Source organism: Pollachius pollachius, assembly GCF_949987615.1.
Source record: "Pollachius pollachius genome assembly, chromosome: 2".
Taxonomy (NCBI): Eukaryota; Metazoa; Chordata; class Actinopteri; order Gadiformes; family Gadidae; genus Pollachius; species Pollachius pollachius.
Window position 1 is genome coordinate 23,218,164 of NC_136935.1, and position 27,207 is coordinate 23,245,370.

The 27,207-nt window shown below is 46.0% G+C and overlaps 2 protein-coding genes across 2 annotated transcripts in view; one reads left to right on the forward strand and one right to left on the reverse strand.

Annotated features, from left to right (window-relative positions):
• The first annotated feature begins 32 nt into the window (after positions 1–32).
• Positions 33–12,016, forward strand: cbr1 (carbonyl reductase 1). Its single transcript, XM_079758626.1, has 7 exons — positions 33–146; positions 8,409–8,523; positions 9,025–9,194; positions 9,851–9,958; positions 10,052–10,260; positions 11,362–11,415; positions 11,590–12,016. The coding sequence occupies exons 2-7, from the start codon at positions 8,411–8,413 to the stop codon at positions 11,761–11,763; spliced, it is 828 nt and encodes a 275-aa protein (XP_079614752.1). The 5' UTR covers positions 33–146; positions 8,409–8,410; the 3' UTR covers positions 11,764–12,016.
• Positions 12,017–12,073: 57 nt separating this feature from the next.
• Positions 12,074–27,207, reverse strand: part of LOC307091810 (gap junction alpha-5 protein-like) — a 33,406-nt gene continuing 18,272 nt past the window's right edge. The window contains exons 4-8 of the mRNA XM_079758625.1: positions 15,519–15,683; positions 13,865–14,152; positions 13,600–13,665; positions 13,287–13,435; positions 12,074–13,216 (exon numbers count right to left, since the gene is read on the reverse strand). Coding sequence (XP_079614751.1) covers positions 12,763–13,216; positions 13,287–13,435; positions 13,600–13,665; positions 13,865–14,152; positions 15,519–15,683 — 1,122 coding nt within the window. The 3' untranslated portion in view covers positions 12,074–12,762. The remainder of the gene's footprint in view (positions 13,217–13,286; positions 13,436–13,599; positions 13,666–13,864; positions 14,153–15,518; positions 15,684–27,207) is intronic.

Genomic DNA, 27,207 nt, shown 5'->3' on the forward strand with positions numbered 1-27,207 from the left:
GGGTGTGCGCGGAATCGTTGCGCACAAGTAACAACGGCCGCCTTGACTTGTGCGGGGTAGAGTCTGAAAGCGACTGCACGCTCCAAACACAAACCCTCCCCGAGTCTGCTCGGCTGCTCACGTTGCTTCAAATTTCTACATTCCAAGTAAGTGCAAATAAGTTTCAGCAGCACCTGTAAGTGTGAGTGTAGTACGATGTTTATATCAAATGAACGAGAAATGGGTTCAAAAGCCAAAAACGAGATTATGTAACCATGACGTAGTAGTCTTAGAAAACTAGGATGAAATATGCATCAAGTCTAACCCTTCATGTGCAACATTCTAGACTCATTGATCCATGCTTCTCCATGTTTTGATGTGAAATGCATTGCAAGGTATTAAGTGTTACAAAGTGCACTCTGTTCTGCACATCTACTACTAATTATGGTTCACCGTGGTGCAGGAATCAAGATTAAGCAGAGTTACAAAATGTGTGTAATCGCATTTTACACCAGGTAGTTGTTTATATGTATGCCTAGTGAATGTCAGCATGGCTAAGCATTTTTAACTAATGAACTCTGCCCTATATTTGTTTGGCCTATTGTGTCGTTATCGCATATGGCATGCAGGGTGTGTTGAGCATATTTGTGTTATGGTCCTCTTTACTTACTACATATATATCATATGTAGTAATATATCGTCTGGGCCTAGAGTAAGCACTGTGGGTCCCTATTTTGATTATATTCCCTCATAAGAATATGCCCGAAGAATTCTCTCCTCCCCAAGCCCAAGGTCTGGCTGGCGGTATCTTCTTCGTGACTGAGAGGGTTACGTTGCTAATGTTGGTGTTAGTATCACAGATACTATAATAAAACGTGCCTCATAAAAACGGGATTTCTCCACATAACGGCAACCGACAACACACACCCAAACTGAGCTTGATAATGTGCTCTTCTAATATGCCATTGAGCAGCATCAGCATCGGTAGTGCCTCCGGTCGTCGACATCTAGAAAATAAGAGTGGCTCTGGCATCATTACAACTCTCATTAGTTGTGTCATAGACATGGCAAATTAACTTCTCAGCAGACTTCATTGTTGATTCACTAAGTTCACCCCTGCCGAGTCCATCCAGGAGAGCTGGCTGCTCCAAGAAGGTTTGCCATGACGTTTTCTTGCTGTGACCCGCAAAGTAAGAGACTGTGTCTCCGCCAGTTATCCCATGCTCCCATGCTCATCCACAATTGCTTGCACTTCATTTTATCAAAATGCGCAATTAATAACAGAAATGCATGTGTCTTGACTTGAGACAACAATGAATTCTGCATTAGAATGCACACAGTGCAGGACCATTCGAGTGTGTGCTTCCTCATGGTAACCCTGAAGAGCAGTGATGTCTACATCTGAACGTGAGCATTTCCCTGTGTTCTCCTCTTTAAAACCACCCGCTGCAATGATGATCTTGTCATCTGGAGAAAGAGCCAATAACTCATCTGACAGAAATCGTGCAAGGTCGGCCTTATTGTGGTTGGCTTAGCTCAGGAGGTAAAGCAGTTGTCTCGTAATCGCAAGGTTGCTAGTTTGATCCCCAGCTCCTCCTAGCTGAGTGTTGATGTGTCCCTGAGCAAGACGCTTAACCCTAACTGCTCCTGACGAGCTGGCTGTCGCCTTGCATGGTTGACTCTGCCATCGGTGTGTCAATGTCTGTATTAACCGATGTAAGTCGCTTTGGATAAAAGCGTCTGCTAAATGCCCTAATTCTAATTCAAATTATTCTCGTCAAGAGCAAGAGAGTTAGACCACTTCTTTACAGATGCACAGAACCATCTTCAATGTATCGTCGAATGGGTGAAAACCCTCTAGTGCAGACATAATATCTGGCCCGCCAGATTATTCTGAAGTTATATGATTTTTATTTTTTTGATTATTATTATTATTTTTTTTTAATATCAAATATCTATATCTGTTAGCTTAAATGTAAAGCGCCGGATACAGTTAACCTTTTTTTCTTTCACAACCGTTTTTGAATTTAATTGTATCAAAACCTGCTACTACTCCCGGAAGGTTAGAGACACACTCGTCAGGGTCATGCGTAAGCTGCGAGGGGCTGAGCGGGAGATATTGGAAACTGCAATATCAAATGAAAAGGAACCCCCATTTATAGGCCTATATACAACAACCATGGCGACCCGACATTACGTATTTTTGTGTGATACTGCACGTAGAGAGAGGCAGGAGCTGTTGACAAAAGTCCACAAAAGATTTAAGACGCCAAGCTCTGAGACTTTGCTGTTTAACGCAAGTAGAGTCTCTGATGAGGCTACTTCGCCTACAGCTCTTCTAACAGTGAGTAGGCTAGGAACGGAGGTTTGTGTGTGTGCGCAGTCAGTCAGCACCCGCCATGGTGTGTGGTTGTGTTGTGTTTTAAGAGTGGTTGGCTGCTTTTTTAGGGTGCGCACTACTGCCCTCTCTCCAGCATAAGGCCTTTCTACACTGCCAAGCCGGTTTGGTCGAGGCTTGGCACGCCCGGCGATTTCACCGTCTTATCTCAAGTTTCCTGTGTAAAACCGAGGGGGTAAAATCCCCTGTTCGTCACGGTTCAGGCTTGCTTGGTTCAATGGAGAAGGCAGGGCTGCGCACGGAGTCTAGTCCTCGTTAGAATAATTTGCATGTTCCCGAATCTTTTTATTTTTTTTATGAATGAAGACACCCGCATGCAAGAATGAGTTCACGTCTGAGTGTAGGCTGTGTGTTTTTAAGTGCAAAAACGCCAACATATTCTTTATTTTGCTGACCACTTTTGTGTTAGGGACGGGTTAAGGTTTTTTATCCCGACAAAAGCCTTGTACAAACAGTTCTTCTGCGTCTCTCTTGTAGATCGCACCATCTTTCAACGTCTTTGTTTAATAAGACTGCATCACCTTCTCTCACATGATCAGCAGCTCGCGGATTTCACTTTCTCTCCAGTTAGAACTACTCATGATGATATCGCTGCGTTGTCTCTGTGGAGACAGTGCAGCAACAACTCTACCCAACGTGATCAGGCATGACATTTACGTGATTAGGGCATACACTAGTTTATATGTACGTCTTTTAAGAGTCATCTAGTGCTTGGTAGGCATATGACTAAGCCAGCTGACGGGCCTGCGTCGCGGTTCCAGATGCACTTTCATTAATCAATTCCTTGAACTAGCCTTTGATAATGTTCTACTGGCTGGAAAAAAAAAGTGGCCCGAGGCAAAACTTAGTTGCCGACCCCTGCTCTAGTGTGTTTCTTCCTTGTTGTGTTTTTCATAGTGGTTTCCCTGTATCTGTCACATGTTAAATAAATTCTGTGAAAGTTTTTGCCAATTGCAAGCACCCCTCTCACTTTCCTGCATACTCCTGAAATGTGCTTCAGTCTGATGGGTGTCCCAAATATATAACTAGAGCCTGACCATCTATTACCAGGGTTGAATTAGCAATTTTTGGAGTCATCGCTACTGGGCATTCCACATCGCTAGACAGCACCTGAGTGAGGATAGACTTATTTCCACTTCGCAAATAACCATTGCTACCTGCAATAGCTACAGGGACATTAATCGGTTCATAGCTGAGGGTTTGGCCAAGGTCCACTTTCCTTCCAGCATCACACGCAGTAATGATGCGCTGCAGGATGCAGGTTTCTTTCAGCTTTGATTTTTATTGCTGCCTGATCACCTCCTTTCTTCCCGGCTTTATGGAGAGAGGAAATTGTGAGGGCTTTATTTTTGGGCAAAGTATCTCTGAGCTTCTTCTGCTTGCCGTCTTTCCTTGGAAGCATGAGCCTCTCTTACAAAAAGTTTATACATTGCTCCTGGCCAAGATTAAATGCATTTTCCATAAATTGTAATGTCTTTAAAGACACATTATCATGAATCGAACACACTGTAGTGCACAGATAAATGGAGGCAGAAGATGTCTTTCAGTCAGCAATGCACACATTCAGCGACACACAGGAGCTCTTTCAAGGTGGCACCGGTTCATTCACAACACCTGTCCCATCAACAAGGAGGACCCACCCCTATCACTGCTGTGCCAATTACGAGGCCGTATGTGACACGCTGGCTCTGTCAGGTTCCCCGTGATTGGTCGATAGCCCATTCTTATTATGCTAGCAGCTAGTATTTACAGTTGGGCAAAAAAGTATTTAGTCAGCCTCCAATTGTGCAAGTTCTCCCACTTAAAAAGATGAGAGAGGTCTGTAATTTTCACCATAGGTATACCTCAGCTATGAGAGACAAAATGAAAAAAAAAATCTAGAAAATCACTGTCTGATTTTTAAAGAATTTATTTGCAAATTATGGTGGAAAATAAGTATTTGGTCAATAACAAAAGGTCATCTCAATACTTTGTTACATGCCCTTTGTTGGCAATGACAGAGGTCAAACGTTTTCTGTAAGTCTTTACAAGGTTTTCACACACTGCTGCTGGTATTTTGGCCCATTCCTCCATGCAGATCTCCTCTAGAGCAGTGATGTTTTTGGGCCACACAGACTTTCAACTCCCTCCAAAGATTTTCTATGGGGTTGAGATCTGGAGACTGGCTACGCCACTCCAGGACCTTGAAATGCTACTTACGAAGCCACTCCTTCGTTGCCCGGGCGGTGTGTTTGGGGTCATTGTCATGCTGAAAGACCCAGCCACGTTTCATCTTCAGTGCCCTTGCTGATGGAAGGAGGTTTTCACTCAAAATCTCACGATACATCGCCCCATTCATTCTTTCCGTCACACGGATCAGACGTCCTGGTCCCTTGGCAGAAAAACAGCCCCAAAGCATGATGTTTCCACCCCCATGCTTCACTGTAGGTATGGTGTTCTTTGGATGCAACTCAGCATTCTTTCTACTCCATAAACGACGAGTTGAGTTTTTACCAAAAAGTTCTATTTTGGTTTCATCTGACCATATGACATTCTCCCAATCCTGTTCTGGATCATCCAAATGCTCTCTAGCAAACTTCAAAGGGGCCCGGACATGCACTGGCTTTAGCAGGGGGACACGTCTGGCACTGCAGGATTTGAGTCCCTGGTGGCGTAGCGTGTTAATGATGGTAGCCTTTGTTACTTTGGTCCCAACTCTCTGGAGGTCATTCACTAGGTCCCCCCGTGTGGTTCTGGGATTTTTGTTCACCGTTCTTGTGATCATTTTGACCCCACAGGGTGAGATCTTGCGTGGAGCCCCAGATCGAGGGAGATTATCAGTGGTCTTGTATGTATTCCATTTCCTAATAATTGCTCCCACAGTTGATTTCTTCACACCAAGCTGCTTACCTATTGCAGATTCAGACTTCCCAGCCTGGTGCAGGTCTACAATTGTGTTTCTGGTGTCCTTTGACAGCTCTTTGTTCTTGGCCATAGTAGAGTTTGGAGTGTGACTGTTTGAGGTTGTGGACAGGTGTCTTTTATACTGATAAGGAGTTCAAACAGGTGCCATCAATACAGGTAACGAGTGGAGGACAGAGGAGCCTCTTAAAGAAGAAGGTACAGGTCTGTGACAGCCAGAAATCTTGCTGGTTTGTAGGTGACCAAATACTTATTTTCCACCATAATTTGCAATTAAATTCTTAAAAAAATCAGACTGTGATTTTCTGGATTTTTTTTTTTCATTTTGTCTCTCATAGCTGAGGTTTACCTATGATGAAAATTACAGGCCTCTCTCGTCTTTTTAAGTGGGAGAACTTGCACAATTGGTGGCTGACTAAATACTTTTTTGCCCCACTGTATAGCCTATATAATTGTAGTCGAGGAGCACAGGGGAGACGTTCCCTCCAGGGCCCATGTTTTTTCCGGGGTAACACCATTCACTTTGACCGGCAGTGGCTCTGCTGCTTATAGGTCGGAATATGGTCGGAACGAAATGGCCACCGATTCTTGACACTAGACTGACACACGCTACCGCTTGCTCTCCTCGCTCATACACTCACTTGCTGACGTCACTTACACACGCACTGCCATTCTCGCGCACACACATAGGCTACTCACGTAACACTGCTATCCCGCATGTCTATCTTTTTATTTTGTGCTTGTGTGTTTCCAGCAATTATTTTCTTCATGAATGACTTACCTTCATGAATAACCCATTGGTGAAACACAACTCTGCCAATGTGGCAGTTCCATGTGCAACGGGGATTTCTGGCAGTGGCGGTAACTAGCGTAAGAAGCTGAACCATCACTATGGTAGAGCTAAGAAGGTTCTACGAGTGCTTCAGACCAATCTTACCAACGAACGATGTACACAAGAGATTCGTAGCAAAGAACGTTCCGGGAAACACGCAAGATGTTAAGGTAGAACTTAAAGTAGAGGTTATGAATGACGTAGCGTTAAGAAGGTTTCCAGGCCCTGAACCGCGACATGGATGAGAAAGGGATTGCTGCCAGCGATTGTCTCCCGCCGGAGCCCCGCTGCCCGCTGCCGAGGCACCACCGGTGGCGGGCAGTGGGGCTCCGGTGAGAGACAATCGCTGGCAACAATCCTTTTCTCCTTCATTTCGCGGTTCATGTACTTCAGGGAGGCATGGCCAAAGTTCCTTTCCTCAAATTCCTTCTCAACCATGGCTGAGATAACCCCCACTACGAGTCTCATTGTGGAAATACCAGAGACGTCAGAGAACCCGAAGTGTTATGCGCCATAACACCAACAGCAGAACGGCTATCCAAATAACAAAGAAGTGTACAACACTTCCGTTACAGTGTGTGTATACACACACACACACACACACACACACACACACACACACACACACACACACACACACACACACACACACACACACACACACACACACACACACACACACACACACACACACACACACACACACACACGTGGCGCTCGCACGGTCGTAGCTCATTGTCTCTCTCGCAATGACGAGGCGCACACAGCTTTTGGCCGTGTTCTGTAAATATTCTAGAACACTTCGCCGGGAGTCCTGGAGCTCTATATCTAAATAATATCATATTATACACAGATATCTATATCATATAATATATATTATCACGGCCAAAAGCTGTGTGAGCCTCCAGACGATATTATGAATCTCAAACGACTGCGTCGGGTTCTCCGACGTCTCTGGTTCTTCCACTTTCACATCAATCTGAAGTAGACTGAACCGCGACTTGGAGGAGAAAGGGATTGTTGCCCGTGATTGTTGACCCCGATTGTTTCCCGCTGGAACCCCCTGACCGGAGCCTCAGCACCACTGCCTCAGCAGCGGGCAGTGCCGATGCGACGGTGGTGCCCTGCGGCGGTGGTGCCCCGCAGCGGTGGTGCCCTGCGGCGGTGGTGGTGCGGCGGCGGTGGTGCCCTGCGGCGGTGGTGCCTTGGCATCAGGCAGCGCCGAGGCATCACCACCCCGCGGCAGTGGTGCCTCGCAGCAGTGTTGCCTCCCGGCAGTGGTGCCCCGCGGGCGGTGGTACTCCAGTGGGGCTCCAGCGGGAAACAATCGCAGGCAAAAATACCTTTCTTGGATTTCAACAGCTAGCTTGACAGAAGTGAGCAGTAATGAGAAAAAAACTCTTTAAGTTCCAAAATGTGTCCTATTGTTGCCAACTCCTGTAGGTCATTAATAAGCCACATTAGTACCCTCCCCTTGTCATCAGTTGCCTTTTCTTTTGAGCGTGATACTCTTCTTAGGAATTTCTTGTAACAGTTGGGATGATACTTTGGGTAGAATATTCTACACGCGTGCTCGCGAGAGCACACAATTTTGACCGGGCAGATTTCAAAACACTCGTGCAAGTGTATTGAGGATATTGGAGGAGGAGGAGGGGCTCTTCTGTGATTCTCAATCATGGCCGAGATAACCACCATTGCAAGTCTTTACTTGTACCAGAGACGTCGGAGAACCCGACGCCATCGTTTATGGTTCACAATATCATCCGTAGAAACACACAGCTTTTTGCAGTGATATTGTATATTATATCGTACAGATATTATATAGATATAAAGCTCTGGGAGTCCGCAAACATCAACAATCACATTCTCCTCCATGTTGCGATTTACTCTGGACTTCAGTTGGCTGTCATGAACAAGCATCACACATTTCAACCTGAGCAAAGTGCAAAGTAGAATCACACAAAATGCGCCTGATTCTACCATTCCACCAGGTTGTTCCCACCGCTTCATTCGAGCCATTCACGCCACAGCTTTTTCAGCTGAAAAATGTGCATCTAAACGCGCCTTGGAATCGACTTTGTATGTATTCGTGCTGCTCCTTCATCGTGAACGCACCTTTCTGCTAGTAGAATATTTGCTTGGCTTTTGGTGTGATTGCACCTTAAATTGTATTGATGATGCTATTAATGATGTGGAAAATATCAACGTTCAGCCTGCCCTGTCGTAACCTATCAGACGGCAGCCTATGTAGCCTACTCCTTTATAACTATTCTCTTCTCTTCCTCACCTTTCCCGCAGACATGTCTACTAAGGTTGCCGTGGTAACGGGCAGTAACAAGGGGATTGGTCTAGCCATCGTCAAGGCGTTGTGCCAGCAGTTTGAGGGCGTGGTCTACGTCACCGCCAGAGACATGTAGGATCACTGGAAGATACTACTGTACTGCTTGTGATAAAGCATTTGACAATTACCTCTTTATTTGTTTAAACCATTTAAAACTTTTCTGTATGTATTTATTTTGAATATTTATAAGTTCACCAGATAAGGCACAACTACATAATATACTTAGTTACCTCTGTGTAATAGTGAGAAACATTGGATCTTCTTATCTAGGTCTTAACACAATACAGAGAACAAGACATATTCAGCAATATTGTAAGTGCAAAAATTGCAGTGAATCGCATGTTGGGTACTAAAACATCTGAAGTTTAGGCCTATGCAATTGGATATACAGAATGAATTTCCAAATTCAGCAAAAAACATGACTTTCAAAAAAAAAAGCCATGATCGCAAAGTGGATTTGCATTGACTTCGAAAATTTGACCCATTTTTGTCAACGAAGGACTGAATATGAATTGATCTCAATAAATTAAAAGTGAGTTAGAGTTAGTTTGAGGCATTTTTCTGTGGTTCTAGTGGACGTGGAAAGGAGGCGGTGGAGACCTTGGTGTCGGAAGGACTCAAACCCATGTTCCACCAGCTGGACATCAACGACCTCAGTAGCATCACGGCGGCAGCAGCGTACTTCAAAGACAAGTATGGAGGTGTAGACATCCTGGTCAACAATGCTGGGATAGCATTCAAAGGTTAGTTTCTTGTGCAATATTGCGTTATTATTTTCTGTCTTCTGCAGGGCAATTGTGAAAAACCATTTCCTTTGTGATCAATAAAGTACTCTTAATCTTAGTTGAATCAGATTCTGAGTACTAGGGTGTTATAATATAATTAGGAAAATATCCTAATTATATTATGCAAGTAATGTGTCATATGAATGTCCATTTGTGTTGTCACTTACGTAACCCTCTGGAGGTGTAAAGAGAGATCAGAAAATGGCAAGATTGTTTAGTCACTAAACAACCCCAAAATCGTCCCCTATATCCTATATTTAGACACTGACAACCCAAAAATCCTCCCCTATGTCTCTGTTCCCTGCCTGCCTACATTTCAACACCCTTAGGAAGAGTTGTATTCAGGTGCCTGTGATTGACATTCAAGATGGTCAGAAATAAGCTGGGAGTAGTCTTAAAATCTTCAATGTCTCTTACAGAGTCAGGCTTATTCAACTCTAAACAGATATTCTCCTGTCAAAATATATTATCAGTTTCAATTGTGTTCTTGTTATTCTTGCTTGGAGCAGATACAACATCGTTTGTGTATTTAACTCTGTTTACCTCTTGTGTTGTAGGAGCAGACACAACACCGTTTGTGTAGTGAACTCTGTTTACATCTTGTGTTATCATAGGAGCAGACACAACACCGTTTGCCGTGCAGGCAGAGGTGACACTCAAGACCAACTTCTTTGCCACCAGAGACATGCTGACCCACTTCCTACCGCTTGTTAAAACTGGAGGTACAGCTAACAAACCACATGGAGGCATGGGGTGTGATAGATTGCTATTAATAATATATATATATATTTTTTTCCGTATGTGTGTGTGTGCAGGTCGTGTGGTGAACGTCTCCAGCTTTGTCGGTTCCCGTACATTGAATCAATGTAGCCCCGCCCTCCAGGAGCGTTTCCGTAGTGAGGACCTATCAGAGGAGGAGCTAGTGGGACTGATGCAGCGATTCGTTGAGGAGACCAAGAAAGATGAGCATAAGAAGGGGGGCTGGCCTGACACTGCATACGGAGTGTCCAAGACCGCTGTGACTGTAAGACTGATCAGTTTCTCTGAAATCCATTGATAATTCAGCACTGGGTCCTGATTTGGTCCTCCTGCGTCAACTCCAGGCCCCTCAGGGTTTTTAAATGATAGCATTTACTGCTAACCCTGAAAAAGGGTATCAATTGAAGATACCAAGTATACTAATGCGTGTGTGCAGCTCTCTCTCTCTTTCTCTTAAAGGAATAATGCTGAATAGATAGATGACAGAGGGATGGACAGACCAGAGAGCTGAACAGTTACCGTTTTAAAGGCAGAATTACAGACTAACATCTGAAGTCTAATGGCTTCAAAGAAATGGTCCAGTGTAACAATCCACCTGAAGGCATAATCAACCTAACCCTAACACCTAAAAAAGTACAAACATACAAAACTCTAGTCAGAAATCAGTCAGATAGTTTCACACAAAGAGCATCAAGTAGACGGTCAGTGAGTTAGACATCCATTTAGTCAGAGTTTAGTTCTAACAAATGAGCCTGGCCTCTGGAGACTATAGAGTGGCGAAGTCCCGCCCCTTCCGGTAGAGCCCATGGGACCTATGAGATCGAAAATATGAATGGGTTTCAATGGAGAGAAAGTAATTATTTTCTTTTTCATGCAAAGAAAACTCAAAATTTTTGTGAAGATGTTTGATAATGTTGGGTTTTTTCCAAGGGGAGGATAAAAGCATCAAAAGAGGTGAAAGCCATTATAAGTTGGGGCATGTGGAGAGTTTCAGTTATGCCGATGGGGAGATTGTCGGTCTTGTCCATGCCAGTCGCAGGCAGCGTGACGGTACATACGAGACATGTAGTCTTTCTCATTGTTTTCTCTACAGCCTTTAACTGAACAATTGCACAATGAACGGTCAAACTCATGACGTGAAAAATTATAATTTAAATCCACAAACATGTGTAATCCGGAGCATATAAAGACTGGGACCAGAAGATAATTACTTTTTCTCCATTGAAACCCATTCATATTTTTCGATCTTATAGGTCCCATGGGCTCTAACGGAAGGGGCGTGACATCGCCACTATTTATATCTTTCTTTTGTTCTTTCTTTCTTTTTATCTATATATTTATTTATTTTTCTGTATTTTATCTCCAGGCACTCTCTTTTATCCTGGCCCGCAGACTGTCCAGGGAGAGACATGGAGACAAGGTCACTATATTACACCTATATCCATATCTAGTTATTTCTCCATATTAATCCAAAGTTCATAGCGTATGCAGTTATGTTCTGTGTTCCACTGCCAAGTGTGCCTTTATCCTGTTATGCCTTCCATAACACTCTGCTAACATCTGATCCATGTTGGGTTTGTGTTCATCACGATAGATTTTGCTCAATGCCTGTTGCCCAGGCTGGGTGCGTACCGATATGGCCGGCCCCAAAGCGCCCAAGTCACCAGAAGAGGGCGCTAAGACTCCAGTCTACCTTGCTCTGCTCCCCCCTGATGCCAATCAGCCCCATGGGCAGTTTGTGTCTGACAAACATGTGCAGCCATGGTGAAAAGGACAAGACACCTTTGTGTTCTTATAAAAAGTAAACAATATTACATCTCCAACTCTTTCAAATTTGATTTGATTATTATGGCCTAAGACAATTATAGCAACTAATCTGCTTCCAAAGCCATCATCACTTTTGTTTCAAGAAGTATGGTTTTGTACAACATATGTGTTTCTTTAGTTTGTCCAACACTAACCTGAACAGATTTTAAATCATGTTGATGCTTTTAATAAAATTTGCATTTTCTTTTCTATCACCAATTAGCATTTTATTCTGTGCAAGAACAATGAAAAGTACACTGCAAATAAAAAAGATAAATTGGTCCAAAACCAAACATGGGTCAGTAAATCTAAATACCCAGAGCGGTTGACCTTTGTATGCGTTTGTGGCAGGAGGCAAGATTGCCCGATGCATTTCGTCATAGTCTAACTGGTAAAACCTCACAATAAGGCCACGTTAATTAACACCTTAATGCAATAATAAGCATTGTTATATAGCATGAGCACAGCTTTAGGGTAAAATGTAAGTGGGTTCTGGTTAATTCTATCAGATCATTTATAAATGAATACCTTAACGTGAACATCATTAGTAAATTATTACTAGACACATTAATTGTTATTACTGCATTAACTAATGGTAAATCATTGTTAATTAATGTACCCTTATTGTAAAGTTACTGTTTAGCTGTTTTATTTGCTTTTGAGCTTTTACCTAAACTAAACTCAGATTTGTTTAGTCAAAGTTTCAACACAATATTTTCATGTCATAATGAGACCCCAGCCATCTGTTAGCCTGAAATTAGTTCCTGCTCTTCGTCGGCAGAATCAGTTTTAAGCCATCATCAAGATGATCCTCATCAAGTAACTAGGGCCTTGAGCTCTTCAAAACTGTTTGATTAGATCTGGCCGTAGATGGTCTGTTCCAACTGCTTCATGCAGAGCTTATTATTTTTTACTCATAAAACCACATGACTATTTGCGCCCCGGTTTTCTTCAAGTGTCTCTAAATGGCTAAATCATCAGCCCTGGTTCGGCTACTGGTCCCGCTGGTCTTGCTCAATCGCCGCTTGTCCTTCTGGAAGAAAACTCCACTTGGGCTTGGCACTGGGAATCCTGTTTTACTGTACTGGATCTGAGGAAAAGAAGCTTCCTTGTTGGAACAGTCCACCCCTTCATTCTGGAAGCCACCGTCTTGCATGTGGACACAGTCTCCAGGCTGTCTTTCATGCTGGTAGCAGGTCATCTGGAGGAAGTTCTTCTCCACAGCCATCTTATGCATCTCTGCAACCATGTTGTCAGAGTTCTGCTGAGTGGCCAATCGATGGTTGGGAAACGGGAGAGCTAGGTAATGTGAAGAACCAATCACACACTGGTTGAAGTCTGGAGGTGGAGTTAATGGTGTTGGCAAAGGTAAGTGCCCATTGCAGGGCGATATTCTCCCCTTGGTGATGATGTGCCTGAAACAGAGGGTAACATTATTTTGGGTAATCTTTATCTTGAGAACACACACACACACACACAGGCTACCTGATGCAGTGTCTCCATGCGAGATGCTGGAGTTCAAGCACACTGAGTGCCAGTGAGACCACAGACACAGCCAGCATGAACACGATGAAGACATTTTTCTCAGTGGGTCGGGAGATGTAGCAGTTGACTGGGTGAGGACATGGCCAGGCCTGGAGAGATAGAGATACATAGTCGGGTAGAGAGACAGACATAAAGACAGTCAAAGACAGACAGACGGATGATCAGAACAAGGATAACAAGATATTCCCTTTGCCATTCCGTCTGTCCTGTGTCTGTTTATTATGAATGATTTGTAATTTAGTGTTTTTAATACCTGGCATATAAAGAGAGGATGGAGGAAAATTCCATACATGAAGTACTGCAGACACAAGAACACCACCTGCCAGCAAGAAAAAATAGCCGATGTAATAAGGAAGACACATAAACAATCAAAACCAAACCTTTTTGTTTTATAAAATGTATCATCACATATCCATAACTTATAAGTCAGTGTTCTCCCCTGACCCCAGACACGTATCAGGTGACCCCCCAGTGTGAGTTAGAGATGAGCATCTCAGGGTGCAGTCGGTCAAACATACCTCCATGATGCTCCGTATGAGAATGCTGAGGATGTAGGTTCGTAGCAACGCACCCCTAAGGTGGATACGCCCTTTCTCTCCTCCTGCTTCTCCTACTCTTCCATCCCGCTCTCCCTTTACATTCCTCTCTCCTCCTTTCTGTCCTCCTCCTGGGTCATCCTCTCTGCCTCCACCCTCCTCTTGGATCTCCGCCTCTCTGCTCCTCCTCTTCTCCTCACGGCGTACAATGTGCATGGCATGGCCCATGTAGATGAGACTGGGCGTGGACACAAACACGATCTGGAGAACCTGGTGGTGAGGGACACGTTGAGGTAAGACAACATCAAACTGGTCACCTGAAAGCTAGGCTAATTATCAAGAAGCATGTTTGGACATATTGGTTGAAATTCGTCAATCACCAATTAATAAATATATAATTCAGACAAAATAAAGAAAATATTCTGATTCCTGTGGCTGTTGCCGGCCTGTAATAAGCCTGTTCTTTCAAATATCCTTCTCTTTCAAGGAAAACTACTTTCCTACTCTAACTTTAATCAATAGGATGCCGTAACATTAAGGCATTTTTTTTATCCATTATAACATAACATTATGGCATTCTATTGATGTTTCCTGGTCCAAAGTCTTGAATCAGGTTCAATTTTCCTCTATAGGTTAAGGCAGTGGTTCTCAAACTATGGCACGCGTACCACTGGTACGCAATCAATGCGCTTTCTATTGTTTTTTAGACAAAATATCAAATTACTAGTATGAATGAAAACCAATTTTACCATGAGACCATTAAAATGGGGTTAGAAATAAGTTTGGCATTTCGTTTCAATATCAGCTGAAAAAGATATATAGAAGGGTTGTGCTGCGTGCAAACATCCACGATTAGGCCACAAGCTATAGGGCCTACTGACGGCAAGATATAAGCGCTTAAATGATGAAGGGTTACAACCGTGGCTCCAAACGAGAACTATTGGAAGAGAAATGCGGAGACAGGAGGAGAATTTTTCGGCCATAACTGTAAAATCTGTGACCTGTAAAGTCCTTGAACCGAGCACAGGTAGTATTTGGTGATATTCTTAGAAATTAATCCATGAAACAATCGCATCTAAAATGTCATCTTACAACCAAACACGAGTGCTGAAAGAAAAAACTGTTGATTTTTCCAAAATATACATGTTGGATTGGTCAAAGTTCACGATTAAGCACAACATCATTGCATGCCTTGTCTTGTTCAGACAACAGTTCCGCGATTACTACTCAGTCTAGTATTATTACAATAAATAATATAATTTTTAAGAATAAATGTGTCTTCTGCTTGAATTGTGCAAAGCTGAATAGGGCCGCCGGCCTACGCTGCTGTTTTGTGTTATATTTCATAACATCGGTTATAACGGTGGTACTTGGGGAGACATATTTTCTCAGGTAGTATGCGATATAAAAAGTTTGAGAACCAATCGGTTAAGGCATTCTATTGATTGATCCTGGTCCAAAGTCTTAATCTGATCAAATTGAAGCTGACCCAAACCGGTCGTAGAGAGCGACAGTTCCTTGAGCAAGAGAGCGTAAGCTCGAACTGACGAAAAGCCAGCTCCTAAATGGGAACCAAGTGGGCTAGAAGCCTTCTCTATCTACAGTGCAAAGGGATTAGCTACACCATGCACCATACCCAGTATCTGATATGCGCTATGGGGAAGGCCCGGTCGTAGCAGACGTTTTCACAGCCGGGCTGGATGGTGTCACAGGTGAAGTCCTCTTGTTCGTCTCCCCAGGAAGACTCGGCCGCAGTGCCCAGGACAAGGATGCGGAAGATGAACAGAATGGTCAGCCACACCTGGAGCAGTATGGAGGAAACACAACGTCAGCCACACCTGATCAACATGGAGGAAACACAACGGTAACCCTAACCCTGGAGCCACATGAGGAAAAACAACGGTAACCCTAATCCTGGAGCCACATGAGTAAACACAAGTCAGTCAACACAACCCTAACCCTAAGGCCACATGGAGTCTGGCCTGAGAGGGGAGGACTTTGTTTGCAGCATTTGAATAATACAGCAGCACGGGAAGGATGAGACGGAAGCCCAAGTTTAGCAGCCGGCTGAAGTTCTGCACCCAACCCACTGCTCGACAACACAATTGCCTTTAATAACACAAGCGTGTTACACACTAAAACACATGCAACCATTCAAAGACACTAACACTTTAAGTAATGGTGCAATGAACACGACATGAACACAAGAGTCACAAATATACCCCAACATCGATAAACCCCAACCGATGAACCCTGATTAGTTTCCCAATAACAAATGGCCCTTAAACGGTCCAAACCCCTAGAACAGTAGAACCCCCAGAATCCATAGCTGACCGGCATCAACGCCCGTGGTCGCTACAATACAATATCTAAATCTAGGCAACCTGGTCTCACAGGAATCCGTGAAATGACCACGGACGGTTAACTCATAATCCGTGGAATCCTCACTGAAACACGCCAATTTCCGTGATATGGCGACAGATTTTGCTCCAATGCAAGTTGATGACACTCATATTCCGTGGCACACACACAGATCTCCGTTTCAATGAATGAGTCGACCACGGGCTCTTAACTCATTATCCGTGGTGGCCTCACGGAATCACTTAAATTGTCTGTGATATGCCAACGGAATTTGCTCCAATTCAAGTTAATGACACTTATATTCCGTGGCACACACACACAGATCCCCGTCCCAACGACCGAGTCAACCTGGTCTCACAGGGATCCGTGAAATGACCATAGCATACATATATATATATGAATGAAATTCATATTGACCGTATGGCACTATATCCCTGTTCTTGCTCATGCACCCATCTTGAATTTAATAGACCATTTTCGTTGCTTCGAGGAGGTCTGGTGGTCTCGCATATAAATAAATAAATAAATAAATAAATATAAATAAATAGGTATGCAGCCTATATACCTATTTACATACATACATATTTATATATATTTATTTATTATATACAGAGACCACCAGACCTCCTCGAAGCAACGAAAGTGGTCTATTAAATTCAAAAAGCCGGCGAGAATAGGGATATAGTGCCATACCGTCAATATGAATTTCATTCATTTCCGAGAGGATGGTCAATGGTCAGATACAGATCTCGTTATTACAATAATTTATATTGATGTAACGAGAAAGGATGTAATGATAACATCAAGAAAATAAAGGCTAGGCCTACATGTTTATAATAATTTAAATATAATTAACTTATGAAGCGTATAACAGACAACGAAACAATCTAGTTGTGGGCCAGCAGAGGCTGCATTTTAACCGAATACGGCCTTTAACCTTCTGCATATAATAGTCTTACTCTATATGTCAAATGTATGATATGCTGTAGGCCTACGTATAGGCTAGTTTTTTATATTATAAATATTTAAATATTGTCATACCTGAACCACATTCCCCATAGAAAAAGTACACTGTGTTACTTGGTCAGATAAAGATCTTGTTATAACGATAATAGCTACATGGTCTACTTATAATATTATAACAAAATAATTGTATATTTATTTATATATAATATATATTTTAATATTTAATTTATTCCATATTAAACCAATGCATTTCAATTGGGAGATTATTTTCGACTTCAGAAGGGGGGGGGGGCTGCGCAAGATTCATCAAAACAACAATCCGATTTATCAGATTTTTGAGCAGACCCCCTCAAAAACTGAAACTAACTTAAACTTGTTTCTGCCGAGCGTCCAGACGGAGCCGGCGAATCTGGTGCCTGAAACCGCATATTTCTGAAACCACCCTCGGAGGTGGTTTCAAATTTACATTTACATTTACATTTAGGGCATTTAGCAGACGCTTTTATCCAAAGCGACTTACAATAAGTGCATTTGTTACAATAAGTACATTTGTCATAAGAAGTGAAACAATATATCGCTGTCGGTACAGTAAAGATGTTCATAGAACCAAGTGCAAGTATTACAATCGCTAGGCTAACCCATTCCCCGTGTAAAGCAATGATAGCAGCTACTGTAGATGCTACACAATTAAGTACCTTGAATAAGTGCAATGTACAAGTGCCAGGACGTACAACATTCAATGGTGGCTGTGCATTGGTTTCTATGCAGAGTCGAGGTGAACTCTGAACAGGTGAGTTTTGAGTCTTTTGCGGAAGTTGGTGAGCGACTCTGCGATCCTGACATCGGTAGGGAGCTCGTTCCACCACTGAGGTCCCAAAACAGAGAAAAGTTGTGACTTCGCTGATCAACCTTTGCTTGCTCTTAGCAATGGCGGTACCAGACGTCCAGCTGAGGTAGTTGAGCAGAGGTATCGAGCTGGGGTGTGTGGCTTTACTAATGCTTGGAGGTAGGCAGGGGCAGTTCCATCGACTGCCTTGTATGCCAGTACCATCATCTTGAATCTGATGCGAGCTATTACAGGGAGCCAGTGGAGGTCTCGGAAGAGGGGGGCTACATGTGAGAACTTTGGTAGGTTGAACACGAGGCGCGCTGCAGCATTCTGGAAGCGCTGCAAGGGTTTAAGGCGGGAGATGACCGTGATTGGACTAGAAGCTGAGCTGCTTCCCTTGTGAGGAAGGGCTGGATCCTGCGGATGTTGTAAAGTGCAAATCTGCAGGATCGGGCCACCGCAGTGATGTTTGCGGTGCAGCATAACTGATTGTCCAACACTACACCAAGGTTTTTGGCAGTTGGAGAAGGAGATACAGTGATGTTCTCAACAGTGACCAGTAAGTCCATGTGTGGGCAATCTTTCCCTGGTATTTGGAGGAGCTCAGTCTTGTTGAGATTTAGCCTCAGGTAATGGGCAGTTGTCCAGGTGCTGACTTCTGCCAGACATTCAGATATGCGTGTTGCAATCAGGGCTTTGTCAGATGAGGGAAAAGAGAGAAATAGCTGAGTGTCGTCAGCATAGCAGTGATAGGAAAAGCCGTGGGATGTAATTACAGAGCCCAGAGATCTGGTATAGAGGGAGAACAGAAGAGGCCCCAGTACAGAGCCTTGAGGGACACTAGTATCAAGCGTGCAAGGTTTGGACAAGGAGCCATTCCATGTTACCCGATAAGTGCGATTCATCAGGTAGGATGTGAACCAGGAAAGGGCAGATTCAGCTATGCCAAGTTCGGCGACAGTGGCGAGGAGGATCTGCTGGTTCACAGTGTCAAATGCTGCAGACAGGTCAAGGAGAATGAGAACCAATGAGAGGAACGAGGCTCTGGCCGCACGGAGGGACTCAGTCACCGCGAGGAGAGCCGTCTCAGTGGAGTGTGCTTTTTTGAAGCCTGATTGGTGAGGGTCAAGCAGGTTGTTAGATGAGAGATAGGAGGACAGTTGGTTAGCGACGGCACGTTCCAATGTTTTAGAGAGGAATGAAAGAAGAGATACCGGTCTGTAATTCTTGATGTCAGTGGTATCAAGGGTTGGTTTTTTGAGGAGAGGCTTTATTCTGGCAGTCTTGAAAGACGTTGGAACAATGCCAGAAGTGAGGGAGGAGTTAATAAGCGCGGTGAGAAATGGCAGGATGTCGTTTGACACAGCCTGGAGGAGGGAGGAAGGGATAGTGTCAAGGGGGCAGGTGGTGGCATGGTTAGATGTTATAATTCTGTTGACCTCGTCTGAGGTGAGAGGGATAAATTGGGGGGGAGGGAGGATGGTGGCAGTGATAAAAGAGGAGCTAATGTCCTTTACTTTCTGGGTAAAGTAGGTAACAAAGTCATCAGCAGTGAGGCAGGAAGGAGGAGGAGGGGAGGAAGGGTTGAGGAGGGAAGAGAAAAAGGAATACAGTTTCCTGGGGTTCGAGGCGGAGGAGTTAATTTTGATCCAGACCTATGCGGTTTCGTGTTAGGATTCGTGTGGACGCCTGAAACGCAAACGATGACATCATTAGCCCCCCACCAGCTGGGGGACGTCAGCGTTGCGTTGAATTTGGTATTCATTATTTTATTTGTATTCTTTTTGTAGCTTTAAATAAAGCCCTTTGATGAATTTAATGACTAACTGTACATTAAAAAGTATTTCTACTCAATTTAAAAGGTTGAATCTCGTCTTGACTGAATGTTTGTATACAGCGTGCAGGCTGTAGGCGCGCAGGCTTGATGCGCTTGTAACCCAGGTTTACATGACACCTTTTCATTTAATTTGATTTAAATCACAACCCCTTTTAAAAGTTTGTTACTAATCAGTAAAAAAATACATGGCTTGTGTATTGTCGTTCTAAATAGTGCCACAGAATCAGATAAAGATATATATTGGGAAAATATTGCAAATTAATGCATTTAAATTATTGAATCTAAATAGTATGGCGTGATTTGTTAAACCACCTGTAACTCAACAAAGTCGAATGGCAACTGTTTTGGCTTAGTTAGCCAATCAGAAATTAGACCCGCCTCTTTTTAGTGTCAGCAGATAGCAGTTACGGAGATTCTTCCTTTTCGGGACGAGCCACAGATGAGATTCGACGATAGACTACTGTTTTTTATAGTAACCTAAAGAAGAGAGATTCCCCCGCCACTGAAAGTCCCGAAAAGCCTGTGCAGTAAATCGAAACACTTGGTGAGTCTCCTTGTGTAAACATTTGGATTTGAATTGTGTTTTTGGTTGAGAAAACAACGTGATAAGCCGTTAACTGGCCGCAGCTAATGCTGCTTGCTAACTGCCTAGCATAGCGCGTGGTGTCGCTGCCCTTGGCGTGCCGTGACTGATGTGGGGGAGGGGATGTGAGGCCCGTTGCTGGGGCTGCGGGCAGATTGTAGTTTTGCCGTTGGGTTATGCATGTTCTTCACTGTGTGATGTTGCGGTCTGTTGATGGGTTAGTGATGCTGCTAGCTGTATTAAATTGCCTTATGGTGAAAAGGAATATGTAAATCTGTGATTTATAGAAGTTATCTTCAAAATTATAATTTCTTTCAGTAATTAAACTATAGCTTGCTGAGTGTAACAACACAAAGAAAATACAATTCGAATGGGTTTTGAGCTATTTTATTTGAACCGATTTATATAGAGAGTTAAGTGTAAATCATTTATGTTTTACACTGTTAAATTACCTTAAATATGATTTATAGAAAAGTGATTGAAATGTATTATATAGATAGACTATTAATGAGTCTTTTGGCTTTGTTATCAAGGCCAGGTTTTTTTGTTGTGTGGATTGAGATTGGATCCTGGATCGTCTGCATCCTGCTCGCCCTCCCTGGAGGTCGGCAGCGGTGTACAGACTGGCGAGCTACCCCCATCGGAGCGATCCTTTTGAACCCTGAACGGAAGGAGCAGGTGTTGTTGTTTCTGCAGTGTGGTAGGGGCAAGAGACTTTGATTTATTTGTTTTTATTTTTTTAATCGCACGGACCAAACCAGAGTGGTTTTCCACATGGTCTGAGTGAAGCTAGATCTTTGGAGTAGGCTGTTCTAAATTTTGCTGTGTACTGTTTGTTTTGTTGAGACGTGTGATTCAGGGATGTTTTAATTTGGTCAGAGGTGTTTTAAATCCTGTTGTTTTGTGTTTTTCTTCTGTTTTTTTTGTTTTCTAAGGGTGGACTCTTTTCCAGAGTCTTTTTCTTTATTTTTCTTGAATAATTAGAGGCTTCTTTGTTGCAAAGTGGCCATAAACAATAAACCAAATATATATATATATATTTGAAATATATCCATTGCTTCCGTGTGTCATTCTTGTGCAGACAGTACCATATCTCTCCTTACGAACACTAGAATCTTCTGACGATCTGGCCCATAGACACCAGGTACTGATTTCATAAAAGTTGGCGAGCTAGCCAGGAGACACCAGGTACTGGTTACACGCTCCACATTTGTCTGTGGAGAACCAGCGCCTTGAATATTTACTACAGCGTTTCAGCTCGATGCGGTTTCGCACTGACTCTGTCTTTACAGAGATATTCCTGAACCGCATAAAGAGAAACCGGATCGTTTTCGCCTGTTTCGGCTCCGTGTGGACCCAGTCTCACACCAGATTGTAGTAAAACTGCCCACAGCGGAAAATACATTACGATAACGGCTCTAAACATGTGATACGCATACTTTTTTTTGGCCTATTCTTTTCAATGGGCCTGCGTCCACTTCATGTGACTGTCATGGTTGCTATGGTGGTTGCCATCGACTGCCCCCCATATCTTTCAATTTTCCACAGTTTAGACTTGTAATTAATAAGTTACTTTTGAGATCAACTTGACTCATTTTTTTTAACCACTGTCTGGTGGCTAGTTACGTCACTCTGAGAGATGCGCAGACATATTTGGTAGTGACACAGCCTATAACCTTTTCGTAGAGCAGAACATCAAGCTCATTGATTGAACGAGGCAGGGTTATTTGAAATAATTCATTAAGATATCATGTGTGAGAGGTCATTCCTCCCCCTGAGTGTGTATTGACTATTTCTGGTGATTGAAATGCTCATTGCAAGTTTCCTATTTATGTCTAGTGTACCCCTACTGTCCACAAGCACCCCCCCCTCCCCATATGGATATGGAGAATTGTTGCCATGCCCCAGTGGTGGTGGTGTCATATCTATGAAAGAGGGCGTTCAAATACTACAATGATCAATTAGGAGGCCGAAGCCCTAAAGGAAGTGATGCAATAGGTAACTTCTGAGTTAAGGACAGTAACAAGTAAGCTAGACCTGGGGTCTCATTTATATCAACGGTGGTCTCAAAGAACGCAAACCATCATCAATTTAGGGATTCCAGCCCAACAAGAAATTACTCAGCAAGTGCTTCATCTCGCTGCACCTCACCCAGCGGCTCACTTGCAAGATTTTGGCCTGAAGTTCTTCCCAGACCTACACCCTAGCCATCCAACATTCCTATCTGAGAATCAGGCCTCTCTTAAATAATGACAAAAGTTATGAGAGAAATTCACATTAACTTTTTGTTATCTCATAAGGGGCGTGGTGCCGGCTCTTTTTGACCATTTGACCCCAGACTTCAAAATCTTGTCCACAGGCCAGCTGTATCTACACACCTTAAGGCACAAATTTTATTTAATTAATTTTATTTAATTTATCCATCGCACAAAAAATGGGGACCAGAAACTAACCTGTCTTATGCACATTTACCTTACAATACCTTTTCCCGCCTTTTCAAGAGAGCTACAGATGCCAAAATGTTTCCCAGGGTCCCGAGAACGACATATCTGAGATTTGGAGTTCTAGCCCTTACAGAGAAAAAGTTTTCCAAAATGGACTGTTTTTTTGGACAAAGCCTCTCAGAAGTGTTGCCTGCAAGACCTAGTGGATCAGAATGTCGTTGAAAGACAGTTTTTGAGATAGGAAGGTCCTTCCGCCCTGAAACATTTGAGGTTTTGGGTTAGGGTTAGGGTTAGGGCTGGCCTTTTTCCAGAGACCCACAATTTTCACAATTTTCAACTTGGGAGTAATCCCAAGATACACCCTGGTTGAAGGTCTAATGGACAAGATTCTATCTCTTGTCAACTAATTTAGATTAATTTCTAGCAACGGCTTGTTGCCAATGCGTTTCAATGGAGCATTTGATGATGCTGTGTGAGCCTTTCCTGTAGGGCTGGAGCCCCCAGTTGATAATCGTGTGTGTTCTTTGAGACCCTCTAACGCAGGGGTGCTCACACTTTTTCAGCATGCAAGCTACTTATAAAATGACCAAGTCAAAATGATCTACCTACTACAAAAATGCTAAACATATTTATTCATGAATATATTGAGAATTCACTATATGTACTGTGGCAACCCGTTTCCCCGATTGTCAGATACCCGGTATGAATTACACAGAAAGCAGGGGTTAAAGCCGCAGCCGGCGTTTATTTCCGCAGCATAAATAGTCTGTATACTCGTGCTAGGGTCTCCGTGAGCCTCTAGCTCGCCGGCGTGGTGCGGAATCCCTCCGTGTCGCTTCGTCGTGGTGCGGACTCTCTCCGTGGCACTTCCTCGTGGTGCGGACTCTCTCCGTGGCACTGCCTCGTGGTGCGGACTCTCTCCGTGGCACTTCCTCGTGGGGCGGACTCTCTCCGTGGCACTTCCTCGTGGGGCGGACTCTCTCCGTGGCACTTCCTCGTGGTGCGGACTCTCTCCGTGGCACTTCCTCGTGGTGCGGACTCTCTCCGTGGCACTTCCTCGTGGGGCGGACTCTCTCCGTGGCACTTCCTCGTGGGGCGGACTCTCTCCGTGGCCCTGGCTCGTGGTGCGGACTCTCTCCGTGGCCCTGGCTCGTGGTGCGGACTCTCTCCGTGGCACTTCCTCATGGTGCGGACTCTCTCCGTGGCACTTCCTCATTCGCCCGGTCTGGTGCCCCTTTTAAACCCGGCTTCTGGTCCTTTCCCTTCCTCCAGCCAGGTGTCCCTGATTGCGCTGATTGGGGGGAGAGACGTGGTGCTCTCTGTCGCCGGCTGGAGGTTGGCGACGGTAAACCCGGTCTACTGAGTGTCCTCGGACCCGCCCGGTCCGAGGTCCGGCGGCGGGATGCCACACTCCTCCACCGCTTGCTCAGGCCCCTGGTCGTCGGTGAGCCCGCTCAGGCAGGCATCCCGGCGTGACAGGGCGTCGGCGTTCCTGGCTCCGGCCATCCACTTCAGGGGGGCGTGGTTGGTGACCAGGATGACCTCCCTCCCAAGGAGATAGTACCTGACGTTCTGGAGGGCTGGGAACCACCGCGTCACTCGAGCGTTGGCGTCCCTGGCTCCGGCCATTCACTTCAGGGGGGCGTGGTTGGTGACCAGGATGACCTCCCTCCCTAGAAGATAATACCTGGTGTTTCGGGGGCCCCGGAACCACCGCGTCACTCGTGCGCCGGTGTCCCCGGCTCCGGCCATCCGCCCCAGGTGGGCGCGGCCGGCGACCAGGACGACCTCCCTCCGCCCTCCACCGGCTCCGGGCCCGATCGGCCCACCCGCGGCCCAACGCGATCTGCCGCAGCGGCCCAGCGGTCGACGCACCCCTGGGGCCGGGGTCCCCGGCCACCTCCATCAGGTCGTCGTCGTCGCCATCGCCGTGGCCCATGGGTCCAGAGGGGACCAGGAGGTCGTCGGCGCTCCAGTCGGGATCCGGAGGCCCCACAGGTCCACCTGTCCCACGGAGGCCGTCCCCATCCCCGTCCAGCGTGACGGCGTCCCCGCTGGGGATCGACACGGACAGGCGACCGTCCTCCGCCCCTCCAGCGGAGTCCCTTGCTCCGACCGACGTCTCATCGGCCTGGATTGAGGCCTCTGTCGTGGGCTCGGTGTCGATGTCGGTCTCTGGATCGGCCTCGAGCTCTGGCTCCGAGTCGGCCTCGAGCAGCGCCACGGCCTCTGGTTCCGGTGAGGCCGCGGGCTCAGCCTCCTCTGTTCGCCCTCCAGGGGGCGACGGAGGCCTGGTGGCCCCGTAGGCCTGTTGAGCTCCCCTCACCCCTCTGCGGGGTGGTTCTCTCCGGCTCCGGAGTTCACGCGCCGGGTCCTGTAGCCGGTGGAAGATCGGGCAGTCCTTCCCGATTAGCAGCGGCACCGGTAGGTGGGGTACGATCCCTGCCCGCGTCGTGAATACCCCGTGCGGGGTCCGGATGACGACGTGGCAGGTCTCGAACGTCCGGGTGTCCCCGTGTATGCAGGTCACCTCTATGGGCGCGCCCTCCTTCCCGCCCGCCAAGTCGGGGCGGAGGAGAGTGACCACGCTGCCGGTATCCACCAGGGCCTGCGTGTCCTGGTTCATTACCCGCGCCGGTATGGTCGGGCTTCCCGTTTTCCCCTGCGCCCAGCAGGTCGCTCGCATGCATGGCTGCGTCTGCTGCCGGCGTGGCTCGTCTCGCGGCCCCGCCTCCCGCGGCCTCATCTCGGGCCGCGTCGTCTCTGGCGGCGTCGTCTCTGGCTGCATCGGGGCGGAGGTTGCGGCGGCGGTCGCGGCGCTTAGTTCGGTGAGCCGTAGTACGACCTCGTATAGCAGGGCCAGACTCTCCGTGGTCTCCCGCTGCTGCTGCTGGGCGGCCGTCGCGGCGGTCCCATCCGGGTTCTGCATGCCGGCTGAAGGGGGTTCCCTCACAAAACCGGCCCGTAGCGGGGTCGAGTTGCCCGCATTCTCCGCCATATGTGGCAACCCGTTTCCCCGATTGTCAGATACCCGGTACGAATTACACAGAAAGCAGGGGTTAAAGCCGCAGCCGGCGTTTATTTCCGCAGCATAAATAGTCTGTATACTCGTGCTAGGGTCTCCGTGAGCCTCTAGCTCGCCGGCGTGGTGCGGAATCCCTCCGTGTCGCTTTGTCGTGGTGCGGACTCTCTCCGTGGCACTTCCTCGTGGTGCGGACTCTCTCCATGGCCCTTCCTCGTGGTGCGGATTCTCTCCGTGGCACTCCCTCATGGTGCGGACTCTCTCCGTGGCACTGCCTCGTGGTGCGGACTCTCTCCGTGGCACTGCCTCGTGGTGCGGACTCTCTCCGTGGCACTGCCTCGTGGGGCGGACTCTCTCCGTGGCACTTCCTCGTGGGGCGGACTCTCTCCGTGGCACTTCCTCGTGGGGCGGACTCTCTCCGTGGCCCTGGCTCGTGGTGCGGACTCTCTCCGTGGCCCTGGCTCGTGGTGCGGACTCTCTCCGTGGCCCTGGCTCGTGGTGCGGACTCTCTCCGTGGCACTTCCTCGTGGTGCGGACTCTCTCCGTGGCACTTCCTCGTTCGCCCGGTCTGGTGCCCCTTTTAAACCCGGCTTCTGGTCCTTTCCCTTCCTCCAGCCAGGTGTCCCTGATTGCGCTGATTGGGGGGAGAGACGTGGTGCTCTCTGTCGCCGGCTGGAGGTTGGCGACGGTAAACCCGGTCTACTGAGTGTCCTCGGACCCACCCGGTCCGAGGTCCGGCGGCGGGATGCCACAGTACGTACAATGTATGTTGATGTCCCTTGCATAACAGCATGACCCCAATTGCACAACACAACACAATTAACCGTGTACATTTTTTGTCATTACCTTATTCTGATGACTTGCACTGAATGGAATCAGTCAGGGATGCATAGTCCGGACAGTAGCTGCTGACAGCCAGCCTCAAGCACATTTTTAAATGATCATCAGTTAAGGTGGAACGGTACTTGGACTTAATGATCTTCATGTGGGAAAAGGCTGACTCACATAACTAAGTGGAGCCAAATAAAGCAGTCAAGGAGGTAGCACATTTCCTCATATTGGGGTACTTTTCCTCTGTGAGTAAGTTCCAGAACTCTCCATGAGCTCTGGACTTCAGCTGAATGTCTGCTTGTAATGTCAAAATCTCATCTTCCACTCCAGAAGAGTTCAGGTGAAACAGTGTTGAAATTTTTGATGCGAGTGAATCAACCTCAGCATCTTCCCGAAAAGGATAGCACATGAATGTAGCGACTGGCTCGAGCAAAGAAAAGTCTTGACATTTT

What these genes read in the sequence shown, in the direction of transcription:
- cbr1 (XM_079758626.1), top strand. Translation starts at nt 8,411, where the DNA reads ATGTCTACTAAGGTTGCCGTGGTAACGGGCAGTAACAAGGGGATTGGT. An exon ending in TACGTCACCGCCAGAGACAT is followed by an intron (nt 8,524 to 9,024) that starts GTAGGATCACTG and finishes CTGTGGTTCTAG; the next exon opens with TGGACGTGGAAAGGAGGCGG. An exon ending in TGCTGGGATAGCATTCAAAG is followed by an intron (nt 9,195 to 9,850) that starts GTTAGTTTCTTG and finishes GTGTTATCATAG; the next exon opens with GAGCAGACACAACACCGTTT.